Source organism: Heptranchias perlo, chromosome 24 (assembly GCF_035084215.1).
Source record: "Heptranchias perlo isolate sHepPer1 chromosome 24, sHepPer1.hap1, whole genome shotgun sequence".
In the NCBI taxonomy this organism is placed as follows: domain Eukaryota; kingdom Metazoa; phylum Chordata; class Chondrichthyes; order Hexanchiformes; family Hexanchidae; genus Heptranchias; species Heptranchias perlo.
This window is the reverse complement of record NC_090348.1, coordinates 15,983,837-16,000,283: the sequence shown is the minus strand read 5'-3', so window position 1 is coordinate 16,000,283 and position 16,447 is coordinate 15,983,837. Positions and strand designations below refer to the sequence as shown.

The window sequence follows — 16,447 nt, the reverse complement described above, 5'->3', positions numbered from 1 at the left end:
AACCTTGTTTCAAAGGCCCTTGCAGCAATAAATTGTGCTGCTTTTGTTTGAATCAGTGATGCTTGAGAGGATAAAGTGTTACCATTGCCTTTTAACTTTGCTTCCAGTACTGTACAATATTTTGCTGTACAGGAGTAATATTTTTTCCAAAACTAATTACATTCTCAATATATCTTGTCAGTAGCTATATATATGATATTTCAAGCAAGCTTGTTCTTTCACTCCAATAAAACCATTCTGACTCCATTTATTACTCATTTTGAGTGGGAACTGGTGAATATTTTAAATGGAAATACAAATGGCTTTCAATCTTTTTGTGTGACTGTTGCAGTTTTGACTCTGATGGCGACCCTGCAACCACTACATTGCTTGCTGCAGATGGTCACAAGCAGGTTTTGAAATGAGTCACTTCTTGTCATGTTCAGTGTAATGAACAATCTAATCAACTGCAGTATATTGATACTGTCACAATGTCTCCAACTGTTTCAGGCTCAATTACTGTCAATTTGTGGAGATTTGTTTAATGAGAAAATGCATTTTTTTAGTTAACAATATTGCCATTTTTGGTTTACTGTGATCAAAATTATGATGCATTTATTTTTAGGCTCACGTCAATCTATTTTTTTCTATATAATTAAATATATCCATGGCACGCCCATGGGATGCTGCAAAATATGGTTTGTGTGTTATGATTGTGTTGGTGGAGTGCCAGTCATTTTTTTAATACTGATTTATGGTTTCTGATTAGCAGCTTGTTGTCCGTATTCAGTTACCCTGTCAGTAGCTGGCCACTCTTCTCGTCTTGCTGTTGACCCTGTTGAAGTGGCGTCCATTATCTCTGCTGTCTTTTTTCAAATTAATGGGCTGAAAGATAGACATAATGTGGGATCGGTAGAAGAGAATTGGGGGGAGAGAAAGGGGAAGTTTAACAAAAAGAGTGATTAAAAATTGGCAACAGGGGAGGAGATTAAAAGGAAACTAACAAAACAGAAGAGGATGGTAATTTTAGGCTTACTCGTTGCCCCAATTAGTTAATGAAGCAGCTTACTGCTGGGCTCAGTCATGGTCAGTAGCAGACTCCAGATCTGCTGACAGCTGGAAGTAAGGTTTATGGATGGGTAGTATGCATTGTGTACACTTTTTTTTAATATATATATATTTATTTATTTGCAGTTTTGACTGGAGACAATCTTGCAATTACTGCAAGCTGCTGCAGATGCTTACAAACAGGAATGAGTTCCACTTCTTGACATAATGCAGTACACAGTCTAATTAGGGTGATTAATTGTATAAATGTATCCTAATCACTGAATGGAGAGATCAGATGCCCCGTCCTAACTTCTGGAAGACAATATTTAATATTCAATGGATAACATGCTATAAACTGCAGAGAGCATAACAGAAATAACTTGACGATTAAGTCAACAAATATTTCTTTAAAAATACAGAAGTTTTGAGACACTGCTCAGGGAACATGTGCCAGTACCTAGCAAGTTAGAAATATAATAACTTTGCAGACACCCAGGACTGCACTGCTTGATAATCTTTCGGGATCTGGTGACAAAGCAGTGATGTCTAATGAAATTTACATGGATTGTAGTCACTGGCAGTTACATAATTAAAGCGAGTAACACCAACATTTTTTTTAAAAGTATATAATATTGCAACCAATTTTTAAAAAGAGATGACACAAGAATGATGAAAACACTGTCAGCTGACCTTTTTAATTTAGCACTTCATACTCTGTACACCTGTCTCCCATTAAGTCCCTCGTCAAAACCCACCTCTTAGACCAAGCATTTGGTCATCTCTCCTAATATCTTCTCCTTTGGTTCAACATCTATATTTGGATTCCGCCTCTGTGAAGAACATTGGGTCATTTTTGTATGTTAAAGACACTATGTAAATGCATGTTGTATTTTTACATTGAGTTATACCATACTCAAATGCAGGACAATTAAAAATTTGCAAATGCTATAAAGGGGTAGACTTCAATTTTTGGGCAGCCAACCAGCAGAGCGTGCTGAAAATAATTATACAATATACATACATTAAACGTTTGACCATAACACATATCAAATGTAGTACTAACAGCAGTGCTGTTAGTACTACATTTGATATGTGTTATGGTCAAACGTTTAATGTATGTATATTGTATAATTATTTTCAGCACGCTCTGCTGGTTGGCTGCCCAAAAATTGAAGTCTACCCCTTTATAGCATTTGCAAATTTTTAATTGTCCTGTAAAGAAAACCAGGATTCTCATCTGCAGCCTAACTTTCAAGTGAGCTTGTCATTCATTCATTTCAAGAATGCAGAGCAATTGCACTATCTAACTGTAAAAGGACATAACACCTGCATTCTGCATAAGAGTTACAATCCGAGAAACAAGAATAATTTTTTAAATGTTCAATTAGTGAAAATGAAGGAGAAAGTTGAGGATTGTTGTGGGGGGGGGTTAAACCTTTATTTAAATCTGAGTATATATTAGCATAATTTACCACTTTAATGTTAATATTATCATTTGGTATAATTGGCACTATAACACTGTAATCCATATTCTGGAGTTTGCATCACTACCATTAAGGGGTCTGACCTTATTCAGAAGCTTCCTCCAAAAGAATAGTGGGGTGAAATGAACAAAATGGTAGATTGTCTGTGACCCATGGGAGGGGTGGGCTTGCTGGGGTGGCTTGTTCTCATTTTCATGCTTCGTAATATTGGGTGTTAGTTGCAGCACCAGTGTGTTAGCTAAAACTTGGAGGGACAGAAAACCTGTACCAAGCAGAACAACATTCTCTAGAGCTGCTGGCATTTGAAGGGTTGAAAGGGGAATAAGGAAGTCCAGATTGAATATTCTGAATAGATTTTAATGTAATTTTGTTGGTCCAACAAGCCTAACAGAGCGATGTTGTTAATTTGATGGAATGATCTGTACAATTAGTTTTGCAAAATGGTTCCTGTCATCAGTAACATTGTGCAGTACAAAAGATTAAATGCTATCTGGCAAGACAAACTCAATAGTCCTGTTGTTAATGAGCAATGAGAAACCATTTGTCGATGATGAGATAATACATATAATTTTAAGTTTGACAACCTAAGTCTATGTACCATACCATAAGTTGGTGATTTGGAAATTTCCAAATAAACTAATTAGTACTTAAAATCTGAATTGTGAAGTAAGTTGCAGACCTTTTATTGAACAACATATTCATATATACAGGTAAGAAAATCCATGTATTACTTCATTCTATTAAACACCAAACATTTTGGTTCTGTTTGGTTCAACAGTTAACTGTAATATTTGCTGTGGGTTGCCTGTAATAAAAAAGAAGACCCTTAGAGAGCCCATCTGACTTTCCTTCCATTAATTCAGTGGAAGGAAAATCAAGCGGGTTCTGTTGCTGGTATGTGATCCTCCCCACCAGATTATCTTTTCTGTGCTCTGCCCAGGCGATGTACAGGCAGTAAAGATGAAAATCTACACCATTATTTCACATAATGAATATGTGTGGCCCTACAAAAGGGATTATACACAGACTGATTAACACTTTAGTGAGACTACGCTAATTATAAATAAACTGATTCTTTTTTCATATAATATGTGAACAGAGTAATGATTACAGTGAATTTCAATTTATTTTACATCACTCGCTCTAACACAATTAACAAAATACGCCACACTGTCTCCGTAAGTGGGATGCAAGACTTGAGGTAGGGACTTGCAAAGGTTGAGGCCGTGTCATTTAAGTGAAGTAGGGGCGTGCATAAAAGGATGGCTGAAGGATAAAATACAGGGTGGGAACAAATGAATATTTCTCGGATTGCTAAAATGGAGCTAGTGGACTGCTGCAGGGATATGTGTTGGAACTTGCGTTTTTCTTGCTGTATGTGAATAAATGATTTAAACATGGGGAAAAAATCGACAAAATTTGCTAACCAGACAAGATATGGGGACAAAATAAAGAATGTGGGAGACTGCAGGAAACAGATAGGTTGGGGCAGTGGGCAGTAATGTAGAAAATGCAGTTCAATGTAGATTAAAATGTGAAGTACTTTTTGGAAAAAAAGAGAATAGAAATATACCCAAAGTAGTTCAATTCTCAATGTTTTGGAAGAAGAGAGAGAGCCAGGGCAGCTTAAATATAGATGTTTAAAAGCAGAGATTGCAGCTGGGACATTGAAAACAAAAGCAAGTAGGTAATGAATCTACAAGGATGTGGTTAGGATTTGGAATACTCTGTGTGCAATTTTGAAGAGGGCTATAGATTCTAGAAAGGACATTGGAGTCATGCATAAGTGCAACATAAGTTCTTTGGAATGATACCTGAGATGGGAGACTTGGTATATCTAGCATTGTATTCATTGGAGCAGAAAAGATTCAGGGAGGATATAATGAAAGTATTGAAAAATTACTAAAGGACTTGAGGGTGAATAGTGGAAAAGTTTGCTGCAGCAAATATTTCTAGCTCAAAGTAGGCAGCTAATCCAGCCTTCAAAATTACTATGTACTGCATGTCAATCAGATACTTTTCTCTTCCCCAACCTCAGATATGCACAGGATATGAGAAACATTTATATTCAGATGTCTTTGTCATAGTCCCTTCTTCCTTCCATCTTTCTCTCTCTCTTTCTACTTACAGCTCTTCTTTTTGTATATTGTCCTTCTCTACTGTTTTTCTTTTTTTCTTTCTTTCTCTGCCATCCCAGCAATCACGAGCACTCTCCCTGGAATTAGAGACTTGATGCCAGACTCCAGGGGTGTCTCAGCAAAGGGGTCAAAACACAGTCAAGGTGGATGGAGATGGTGGGAAGGGAGTGGGATGGAGAAGAGGAAATGGGTATTTAAAAACACAGATGTATCAAATCTGACTCATTTGGAGTGACACTTGCTTATTTCGCAACCTATTTTGATGTGTCCCACTTCTTAAGAAAAAAACACAGCTGCCATTTAAATGGGTTGTCTTGGTTTTTTTTGATCATGAGCCTCATTCCTAACATTTCACCATTGCAGACAGCTCTCATTAGATTGTCACAGCGGGATCTATTGATGTACAGCACTGCTGCAATCTGTAACATTTTATAATGCAGAAAACAGGATTTTTTTTCCTTTGTGCACTGTGCCATTTTCTTCACTGAAGTGCTTTTCCAAATAGTCTTTGAACTGTAGGGGCAGTACGGAAAGTAACATATGTGAGGAGATGGATCTTGTGTATCATTGTCCATTTTGTGTGTTTTTATTGGTCCATGATAAACACATGACTAAGAATTTGGACTGTTCCATTATCAGAGATTAAACAGATGCTAAGCTAAATCTAGGTTCCAGCACAATGACTTGTCCAACCAACTCCTCCAGTCTCGGCCCTATTCCTGGTCTCCTCCTCTCTGGCCGTAGGCTGCTTGTTGTCTTCTCAGATAGCCACTTTCCTACTCCGCAGCCTCTGATCTTTGCTTACCTTTTCGGGCTTCTGTTGGAAAGCAAGGTATTGAAACTGGCTGGCAAGCTTCGAGAATGAATATCAGTATAAACAGCTCTTTTCTCCAGTAGCAACAGATAATAACCATCAGTCAAGCTAAAGCTCTCCAGGTGCCCATGTAAAAGAACCAAAGCAACAGGCAGAAATAAGAGGATATGCAAATGAGGGGGCTGGGGCACAAAATTAAAATTTAACACTTGGTGCAGAGTGTTAGTGCCAGCTAGGTTGTCATTCAGTGTGTCCACTAGCATTGACCCATGCAATGCAGTGCCTGTATCAGGACAGAGTTGGAGCATTGTGTCTACACCAACTTCTGTTAAAGGCCTTAAATACTGCAAAATAGAAATTTATATTCACATTGTTAATGGGCACAATCAATGCATTAATGACTTTTGTCAAAACAGGACACCCATTTCTACCACACTTGCTTTGAGTTTGTAAGATATACCTAGCCATAAAGAGGTAAAATTGCACATCTTGTATATAGGACAAAACTAAGAAATTGCAAAAGAAAGATGGGCACTCCTAATTGGAATTCACTAAATTTATTGTATCTCGCCACTTGCAGTTGGGCATTGGTGAACACTCATCAGTGCTGAGGACTTGCTGGCAATGGCCCCACTGGGGATCTGTCCAGTGCTGAGGTACCAGAATTTTTTCAAGCTACATACCCTTAGGATAATCCAAGTTAAAACCAAACTCTTTATGCTCTAAGGAAAGCAGTGAATGGACTGCCATATTAACAAGGGAAAGTTTTCTTTTTGACTACATAACACTTCAAAAGGAATTTACTTTGTGAAGCACTTTGGGATATTTGAGAGATGTGATAAGGTGCTATATAAATGTGAGTTCCTTCAGGAAAGAATCTCTAAAACACCCATTTCAGTATCCTTTACTCTCTTGCTTTGGGGATGGGTGATCCGCAACAGACATGGGAATGGAGCTTACTGCAGCCATGCCTTGCATCCCAGCACTCACTGCACACTTCTATGAAGAATACAGGCACAGATTTGATGAGTAGCTGGCTTTCTGGTGCAGACTCTCTGCAAGAATCCCAGAATGCCACGTACTGTAGCCAGTGAGCCATTCTCCCTGCTGTAGGAGGGCAGGGTCGTTTTCATCAGCTAGGAAATGTACATGGGTCCACTTGAGAACTTTCCCATCAGCCTGCTAGCCATTGGGAACAGCACCCCCCTATGTAGAGGAGAGCACTGGCAAGTTCCAAATTCAGAGCACACTGGTTGCTCAAAGCCTTGACATACTTGCTCCAATGATTCCCGAGGTTAGATAAGAGTTGTTGTTCCAGATCTTGTGTAGACAGCAACAAGCCGCTTTCATGGGGTTTTCCCGTCCCATATGTATGTGCTGACATACATAAATTATTGGCACCTGTTTCATGTTGAACCTCTAAGTGAGCAGACAAAAAAATACCATGCACAGCATACCTTCAATTCAGCATTACCCTATGAATCAGCAAAGACATCAAGAAAAACAGATATGAATATAATTATTTCCTCGTTTCCTGTTGTGAAGAAGCTTTACCAACCCGGTTACTAATTGAAAGCCACTACAACATGGAAGGATGGTTAGAAGTTCACTTTTGTCAGCACGCAATTAATTGCAGAGGTTCCTTCTAACATTTGTATGGTTTCATTTGATTACAAGGAAACTCAATTGATGAATTTGTGCATGTTTGATTAAAGTTTCATTATAGGTTTGAAATTTAATAAATTTTGTCTGAAATATTAGAAAGAGGAGGAACTTGCATTTAAATAGCACCTTTCATGACCTCAGGGCATCCCAAAGCACTTTACAGCCAATGAAGTACTTTTATTTTGAAGTGTAGTAACTGTTATAATGTAGGAAATGCAGCAGCCAACAGCAAGGTCTCACAATGAGCAATGAAATAATGACCAAATAATCTATTTTTAGTTATGTTGGTTGAGGGATAAATATTGGCCAGGACACTGGTAGAAATCCCCTGCTTTTCTTTAAATAGTAACATGGGATCTTTTACATCCACCCGAGAGGGCAGCCGGGACCTAGGCTTAATGTCTCATCCCAAAGATAATGCAGCACTCCCTCAATACTGCTTTGAAGTATCAGCCTGGATTATGTGCTAAGTCTCTGGAGTAGGACGAACCCACAACCTTCTGACTCAGAGGCGAGAGGGCTACCACTGAGCCACGGCTGTGAAAGTGCTACAGTATTGAGATGTTTCACTTATTTTCATGCAATAAAACTATTACACCCTGTTTGGACAGTGGCCTGCTGGGGGTGGGATATTTGCTCCCATCTGAATAAGCCTACAGCGGTTGTGGACCCTGTGGCTATATATGTCAAACAGATTTGAAAATATGGATTCAATATTTGAGTATTTCACCAATGGTGGATTTTTTCAAATTACGGTGGTTAGATTCACCTTCAGTAACATTTTTTTGTTTGGAAGATACCTGACTGAATTACTTTTTGACATTCACAACCTGGAACAATACAAATTCATGTTTAGTCTACCATAAAACTAATTTCTGTGTATTGCAATGTACTCTTAAATGATTGAATTTTGTGCTTTCATGATTCTCCATTGTACCAAGATGTCTAAAATCAGGTCTAATGTCAGAATGAGACTGTCTGGAATGAGAGCTGATGAAAGTGCTGACAGAAAATCCTTTATGCAAAGCATTCTGGACTTCTTGTGGAGCGTCTGTACCAGAAATCTGGCTACTCTCCACTCAATAAACGAGCTGTACCTGCATAGGAGCTGTAGCTTGGGTATAAGGAAGTAAGTCACGACCCTGATCTAAATTTTACTCCAAGTGGGTGTAGTGCCAATAGGGACTATTCTCGTGTTAGTTCTAGGTTGCCTTTTCTCCTGTAACCCAAGCTACGTTCATTTAGAGATAGTGGGGCTGAAAATCTCTATAGCGGACCCCGCCAAAGTTCACAGGTTCAGGGGGAGGTCCCTTAATTTACATGCCCAGATGGGCTGCAAAACCAACAATTGGCAGGCTGGTACACCTGGTTTCATGATTTTACTTGACCTACTGCCCATCAATTCTCTGTCCACTGAATCCAAGGCCAGGGACATTGGGAACTTCTAGCCTAGGAGTTCTAGGACCCTCCCTCTCCTGCATTAGTGGCCTTCTTTGGGTGGGCATAAGCTCCACCCCCACAAGGCCAATAGGAAACTCCAGGACTGGGACCTGATCTAATTTGCAGCTCTTTGCCAGAGTTATGGCGAATGGGCTGCGGATATTTAGCCTCACTTTTCCTAAAGTAAGAACTTGCATTGTCATGTGATAAGATGATCGCATCTTCCCAAAATGTTTCACATACTATAAATTCCTTCTGAATTGTAGTCACTGTTAATGGAGGGAAAACTGACCTATGTGGATATGAACTAAAAGTAAACCAAACTAAGATGAGGTGGAGTGTAAAAACACAAGCGTCCAGTTTGTTTGTTTAAAATTGCAGTGTATTGGCATATGTAATAAGTGGAGAAATGTTATGTTTCAGGAATATGAAGAGATTGTCCAAAATGTTGAGAGAGGGCAGATTGAGGCTGGCAGTGTCTTTGCCATACTTATTTGAAGCTGTAGCATCAGTTAGCCTTTCTAGTGAATATAAGTATGGCTGTTCTATTGGAAAGCACCCAAGAGTTGTGTTGTCTTCTGGAAAGGTAGATGTCTTAATATATGGCGGTATATCATGTATGGTGGTACAGAAATAATTTCCAGTCCCCAGAAATATTTACTTAATTTAATAATGAATAATGTTATAGTGATGGCTGTTTGCTGCAGCTTTTCCCTTGAGGATTACTAGATTGTATTTACATATTTTGTTTTTCCTATTCCTTGATTTGCGTATTGAATCATATTGAATTGAAACATAATTTTTCCACTTATTGCATTTGCACTAGTTTTAGAAATCAGAATGAAAGATGATGTATTCCTTTAACGCCAAAGCCTTATCCACCCACCCAAAAATAAGGAAATTAATGGCTAGCTGCTTTCTATTTTGTTTAACTCTAACTCTCTCACAAATTAGGAGCCCGAGGTGCAGGATTTTGGAGAGTTAAAGATGATTAGCACTGTAGTTACCAGCGTGGAAATGGTGCGAACCCCATGATGTGGGCTAATTTGGAGCCACACAGTCTCTAGAAAGTTGAATGAAGTGTCAGAAGGTTAGGTTGCTCCGATGGAGTATCACCGAGATCAAGGAATGCATCTTCGAGTGACTCATTGTAGCACCAGTTTTATGTAATTGCAGTTACTACTGCAAAGGTTCTGTATACCTGTACAATATATCTGGGGGTGGTACACCCATATCATCAAAGCTGTGGTTACCACCATGTAGAACCATATGTCGATCAAATTGTCAGGTAAAAGATAAGTTGGAGGGGCTTGCATGTTTCTAGAAGTAATTGTTTGCATGTATTTTTAGGACTTGAATGCTGATCATAAACAAAATTTCAAGTTGTCATGTGAATGGCAGCAGTGTTACTTATTTGTTAGCTGAATGATGAAGGATGCAAATCTGTGAAAATAATGGTTCAAAGTTCAAATCTGTTGGGGATGTTCACTAAAATGTGTTATACAGTAAAGTAATATTTAATTATTTACTTTCTGGAAACAGAACCTATGCTTTGACATTTTATGTGATGATTTGGTTTGTCAGAGACTGATGGTCCATTATATACTTAAGGGTTTTTGAAATGATTGAATAACAGTGTTGTTTAACAGGCTTGAGAGGGAAGTAATCTAGTTCAGTAAATGCAGTGATAGTCTGTTTTTCAGCCGAACAATTTGGTAGTGATGTACATTTGTAAAAGTTTTTATGTACAGGAATATGTACAGCCAGTTGGCTGTATAATTAGTGTATATGTAGCTCATGTCAGTAGTTGTAAAGGAATGTATAGTAGGAAGGTGAGATTAAAAGCAACCAAAAAGGGTTGAAGCTGTTGGATTGAACTGTTTTCCTGTCACTTCCTTTGTTTTCTATTGTGTGGAGATGCCGGTGATGTCCACCCCAGTCCAAATGTAAGGAATCTTACAACACCAGGTTATAGTCCAACAGTTTTATTTGAAAATCACAAGCTTTCGGAGGCTTTCTCCTTCGTCAGGTGAGTGTGGGATTCCATGGAAATGTTATGTTTCAGGAATATGACCTTCATACGGAAGTATTGTGCTCTTTCTGCTGTTCTCGTGCCAAATTTTGAGTGTCTTGTTCTGCTGTGGCTGACTGTTGCTATGCAGTAACGATGCTGGCTGCTCCTGCTGGCTAACTGCTACTGGAGGTCTCTATTCCCTTCTTTACACGCTAGGTACTCTGGTTCCCTGTTCTAACTCTGCTTCGATCTGGTCTCATTGTGCCTTATCAGGTATTGTAAAGATGTTCAACCAAAAATTATACTTTTAAATAGCTATCAAATTTTGTTGTTGTTCCTAGCCAGGTTCGTCAGTGTTAGGATGCCCAAGAAACACCACAAGGGGTACTGTGATTAGTAGCAGTTTTGAAAAGAATGAATTGTTGCTTCTGATCATCACGACTCTTGTGTTTACTTGGCAGAATTCTCTGGCCATTACATTTTTATTTTCATCTGTTCCTATCATTATAGCCCTTGTGATGTTTATTTGGCAGTATATTAGAGATGACGTGATGCCAAATAAATCCTGGAAGGGAAACAGTGACTCAGAGCAACGTAAAAAGCTGTGTAACATTAAACCGCAACATTTATTTTCAGAGCACCTGTGGAGTCTATAATGTGACCCATCCCACCCTCAAACACCTTTTTAAAAATCCTAGAATTCCATGATCTATAAACAGAATTTGATTCATTTAGTCACTGTAAACCTTTATGCTTGGTATCTTGCTCTTCGCTGTACCCTTTCTAATAGAAGAATAATCCTTTTTTGTGGTGTAGTGACCAACATTGAACTGGGTGTTCTAAATGTGTTCTGACCAGTACACTTGTAAAACTTTCGCATAACCTACGTGGACTTTTTTTTGTTGCACGTTTAAACTGATGAGTCTACGGCTGCTTTCGGGTCCCTTTTTGAAGTCTTCCTGTGCTAATTCAATCCATTCATTGCATACTTACACCAAACATTATATTGACCTATATGTAACAGTTTACATTGATCAGTGTTAAATTGTTAAATTTCATTTGGCATATTTCTGCCTCGTTGCAGGACCAAATTTAACCTTTGCAAATCTTTTGCTGCACCTTCTGTCTCTATTCTTCTCCCTATATATGTGTCTTACCAGCTTAAAGTTGGTTTTGGTATTCAGGTCATTGATATAGATTAGAAATGGGTCCAAGAGTTTATCCTTTGACTTCACTCCATGCTTTTCCTCTTCCCCCACCCACCCCACTCCAGCCTGATGTTATACCTGTCATAAATACTCTGCTATTTTTTTAAACAAATTTCTTGTCCAGTTTCACATTCTACTTTGAATTATTATGGCTTTTAGTTTCATCTTTCATGTGGGACTTTGTCAAAAGCTTTTTGAAAGCATAAATAAGCTATATCATGGGGAGGCCAATACCTATTTTATCTGTCACATCCTCAGAGGTTTGTTACTGTTATTCAGATGCTCCTGCTGCTTAGAATATTATGCACCATCTAAAACCTATTCCTCCCCATTGCTACCCTGGATTCCTGCATTTTTTTTCATTTAATTGGAAGTCTCGTGGAACTTTTGTCAAAAGCTTCGGAAGTGTAAAGCATTTTAGGAAGTAGTCTAATGGTAATACTTCAGTTGTTATAAAGGAATGCTGATCATAGTGCTTGATTTTTAACACTGCAGGTTTCAAAGCTTACAGTACAGGCAACTGGGTTATTTATAACGACAGTTTTAACTGAAATAATACAACAAAAGTTCTCAGCTCGGTACTGGAGTTCTGGTGTTTTTTATTCATTGAATGGATTTCATACAAGAACACTTACAATTTCTAGCAATCTAATCTCATAAGGGTCAAGATTTGTGCAGTATAAATTATACATAGTTTTCAAACAGCATCAGACAGAAGGATTCAATATAGTCTGTTTTTAAGCCTTACACTGAAAAAGTGCTTGTTCGTCAGGGTCAGTGACCTTGGTTCAAATAAATTTGACTGAAAACCAATAGTATTATTTTAATGAATGCATTGTATGTGTAAAGGGATTGATATTTGAAACAAATTTGCCAGGGCTTAAAAGAATAAAGTTGTTAATACCATCCATTTCTTCCTCTTTTTTTCTTAACCCCCTTTGTCCTGCTGAATGAACCTTGATTGTATAATTGATGCAGTACAAGTTACCGAAGTTTTAACAGTTAATATGACTGGATTAGACTACGAGTGATGACGTATTTCCTCTGTTTGTTGCCTCCAGGTACTACAGTGCTACCATATTGCAGATGTCAGGAGTCCAAGATGACAAATTAGCAATCTGGTTGGCAGCAGTCACAGCATTCACAAACTTCATTTTTACACTGGTTGGAGTTTGGTTGGTTGAGAAGGCAGGACGCAGAAACCTCACCCTGGTCAGTCTCACAGGTTGGTAATTCCTCAATCTATATATTCTTCATAACAATAGCAACTAAAACCCAGCTGTTGTCATTCATAGAAGTAATATAAATGAGGGCAAGATGAGGCTACCCTTCAAAAAAGCTGATGTTTGTGATGTGACCTCTTTCAGCAATTATTGCGGGGCTCATTGCTAAACATACAGCCTTATTTCTAGGCATATATTTCCTTAATTAGGATGAGAAATGTGAGGACTCTGGAGAGATGGAAATGTTCTTAAAGTTTATTTTAATTAGATATCAAGTCACCCACAATTTGGCTTCTAAACAGCAATGTGAGTGTGCTGTTCTGACTAAGCTTGCTGGTTGGATGGAGCAGATGGAGTTTTACTCGACGCTGGTGACCCGAGAATCCACAACGAAATAAGTGTTTGATTCTGCATCAATCGCATTTCTAAGCTTGATAGCACAATAGTTCAATAAAAATATTTTTAGGAAGACTTGGAGATAACGTACATGGAGGTAACATGTCACGGAGCGGCTGCAGGGCATTCTGGAGGGGGAGGGTGAACAGCCAGTATCGGTACCAACGACATAGATAAAAAAAAGGATGGGGTCCTGCAAGGTGAATTTAAGGAGTTAGGAGATAAATTAAAAAGCAGGACTTCAAAGGTAGTGATCTCAGGATTACTACCGGTGCCACGTGCTAGTGAGTGTAGGAACAGGAGAATAGACAGGATGAATGCGTGGCTGCAGGGATGGTGTAGGAGGGAGGGATTTAGGTTCCTGGGACATTGGGACCGGTTCTGGGGAAGGTGGGACCTGTACAAGCGTGACGGGTTACACCCGAGCAGGACCGGGACCAATGTCCTCGCGGGGGTGTTTGCTAGTGCTGTTGGGGAAGGTTTAAACTAGAGTGGCAGGGGGATGGGAACCTGAGCGGAGAGTCAGAAGGGAATAAAGTTGAGAGCAGCGAGAGAGGGGAAGACCCAGGGGAAATCTACAATACAAATAGTACAAACAGTTGTTCAAGAACAAGTGAAAGGGAAAAGCGTAGAGCAGCGGAAAGGAAGTGTACTTTAGGCACGGCAGATAAAATAAAAACTAGAAGGCGTAAGGCGATTAACCCAGCATCAAAGCTGTGGCAGGGGGTTGGGAACCTGAGCAGGGAGACAGAGGAAAGCGTGTCAGGAAGGGACAGAAGGTATGGAGTAAAAGGTAAAGTGTTAAAAAAGGAAAAAGCAGGAACTGAGTGTCACAAAACATATTTGAAAGTTCTTTATCTGAACGCACGTAGCATTCGTAACAAAATGGACGAGTTAACGGCACAAATAACTACGTATGGGTATGATCTTGTGGCCATTACAGAAACATGGCTGCAGGGTGACAACGACTGGGAATTAAATATGCCAGGGTATTTAACAATCAGGAAGGACAGGCAGGAAGGAAGGGGAGGTGGGGTGGCTATGTTAATAAAGGAAGGAATCACTGTAATACAAAGAAATGATATTGGGACAAAGGATCAGGATAATGAAACAGTTTGGGTAGAGATAAGGAATAATAAGGGGAAAAAAACACTAGTGGGCGAAGTATATAGGCCTCCTAATAGTTGCAACTCTGCTGGAAGAAGTATTAATCAGGAAATAGTCGGGGCATGTAACAAGGGAACAGCTATAATTATGGGGGATTTTAACTATCATATTAACTGGACAAATCAAATTGGGCAGGGCAGCCTTGAGGAAGAGTTTATTGAGTGTATTAGGGATGGATTTCTTGAGTAGTATGTAACTGAACCAACAAGGGGGCAGGCAACCTTGGACCTGGTCCTGTGTAATGAGCCAGGATTAATTAATAATGTCCTAGTTAAGGATCCCCTTGGAATGTGTGACCATAACATGGTTACATTCCATATCCAATTGGAGGGTGAGAAGGTTGGTTCTCAAACAAGCGTACTGAGCTTGAATAAAGGAGACTATAATGGTATGAGAGCGGAATTGATTAAAGTGGACTGGGAAAATAGATTAAAGGGTAAGACGGTACATGAGCAGTGGTGTTCATTTAAGGAGTTATTTTACAACTTTCAAAAAGAATATATTCCACTGAGGAAAAAAGGGTGTAAAAGAAATGACAGCCATCCGTGGCTAAGTAAAGAAATTAAGGATAGTATCCGACTAAAAACAAGGACATAAAAGGTAGCCAAACTTAGTGGGAGGATAGAAGATTGGGAAGTCTTCAAAAGACAGCAAAAAGTAACTAAAGGATTGATTAAGAAAGGGAAGATAGATTATGAAAATAAATTAGCAAAAAATATAAAAACAGATAGCAAGAGTTTCTACAGTTATATAAAAAGAAAAAGGGTGGCTAAGGCAAACGTAGGTCCCTTAGAGGATGAGACCGGGAAATTAATGGTGGGAAACATGGAGATGGCAAAAATGCTGAACAAATATTTTGTTTCAGTCTTTACGGTAGAGGACACTAAGAATATCCCAACACTGGACAAACAGGGGGCTCTGGGGGGGAGGAGCTTAATACGATTAAAATTACTAAGGAATTGGTACTCCGTAAATTAATGGGACTCAAGGCGGATAAATCCCCTGGACCTGATGGCTTCCATCCTAGGGTCTTGAGGGAAGTGGCAGTAGGGATTGTGGATGCTTTGGTAATAATTTTCCAAAATTCTCTGGACTCGGCAAAGGTCCCGGCAGATTGGAAAACTGCTAATGTAACACCCTTATTTAAAAAGGGTAGTAGGCAGAAGGCTGGAAATTATAGACCAGTTAGCTTAACATCTGTGGTGGGTAAAATTTTGGAGTCTATTATTAAGGAGACAGTAGCGGAACATTTGGATGAACATAATTTAATAGGACAAAGTCAGCATGGCTTTATGAAGGGGAAGTCATGTCTGACAAATTTGCTTGAGTTCTTTGAGGACATAACGTACAGGGTGGATAAAGGGGAACCAGTGGACGTAGTGTATTTGGACTTCCAGAAGGCATTCGACAAGGTGCCACAAAAAAGATTATTGCTCAAGATAAAGAATCACTGGATTGTTGGTAATATTCTGGCATGGGTGGAGGATTGGTTATCTAACAGGAAGCAGAGAGTTGGGATAAATGGTTCATTCTCAGACTGGCAACCAGTAGCCAGTGGTGTTCCGCAGGGATCGGTGCTGGGTCCCCAACTCTTTACAATCTATATTAACGATTTGGAGGAGGGGACCGAGTGTAACATATCAAAGTTTGCAGATGATACAAAGATGGGAGGGAAAGTAGAGAGTGAGGAGGACATAAAAAACCTACAAGGGGATATCGACAGGCTGGGTGAGTGGGCGGAGATTTGGCAGATGCAATACAATATTGGAAAATGTGAGGTTATGCACTTTGGCAGGAAAAATCAGAGAGCAAGTTATTATCTTAATGGCAAGAAACTGGAAAGTACTGCAGTACAAAGGGATCTGAGGG

General features: G+C 39.2%; 1 protein-coding gene across 3 annotated transcripts in view; it reads left to right on the top strand.

The window, feature by feature from the left end:
* LOC137341588 (proton myo-inositol cotransporter-like) overlaps nt 1–16,447 on the top strand; it is a 112,654-nt gene that overhangs the window by 71,195 nt on the left and 25,012 nt on the right. For all 3 annotated transcript variants that reach the window (XM_068004819.1, XM_068004817.1, XM_068004816.1), the window contains one exon: nt 12,854–13,017. In XM_068004819.1, the coding sequence (XP_067860920.1) occupies nt 12,854–13,017 (164 nt within the window). The remainder of the gene's footprint in view (nt 1–12,853; nt 13,018–16,447) is intronic.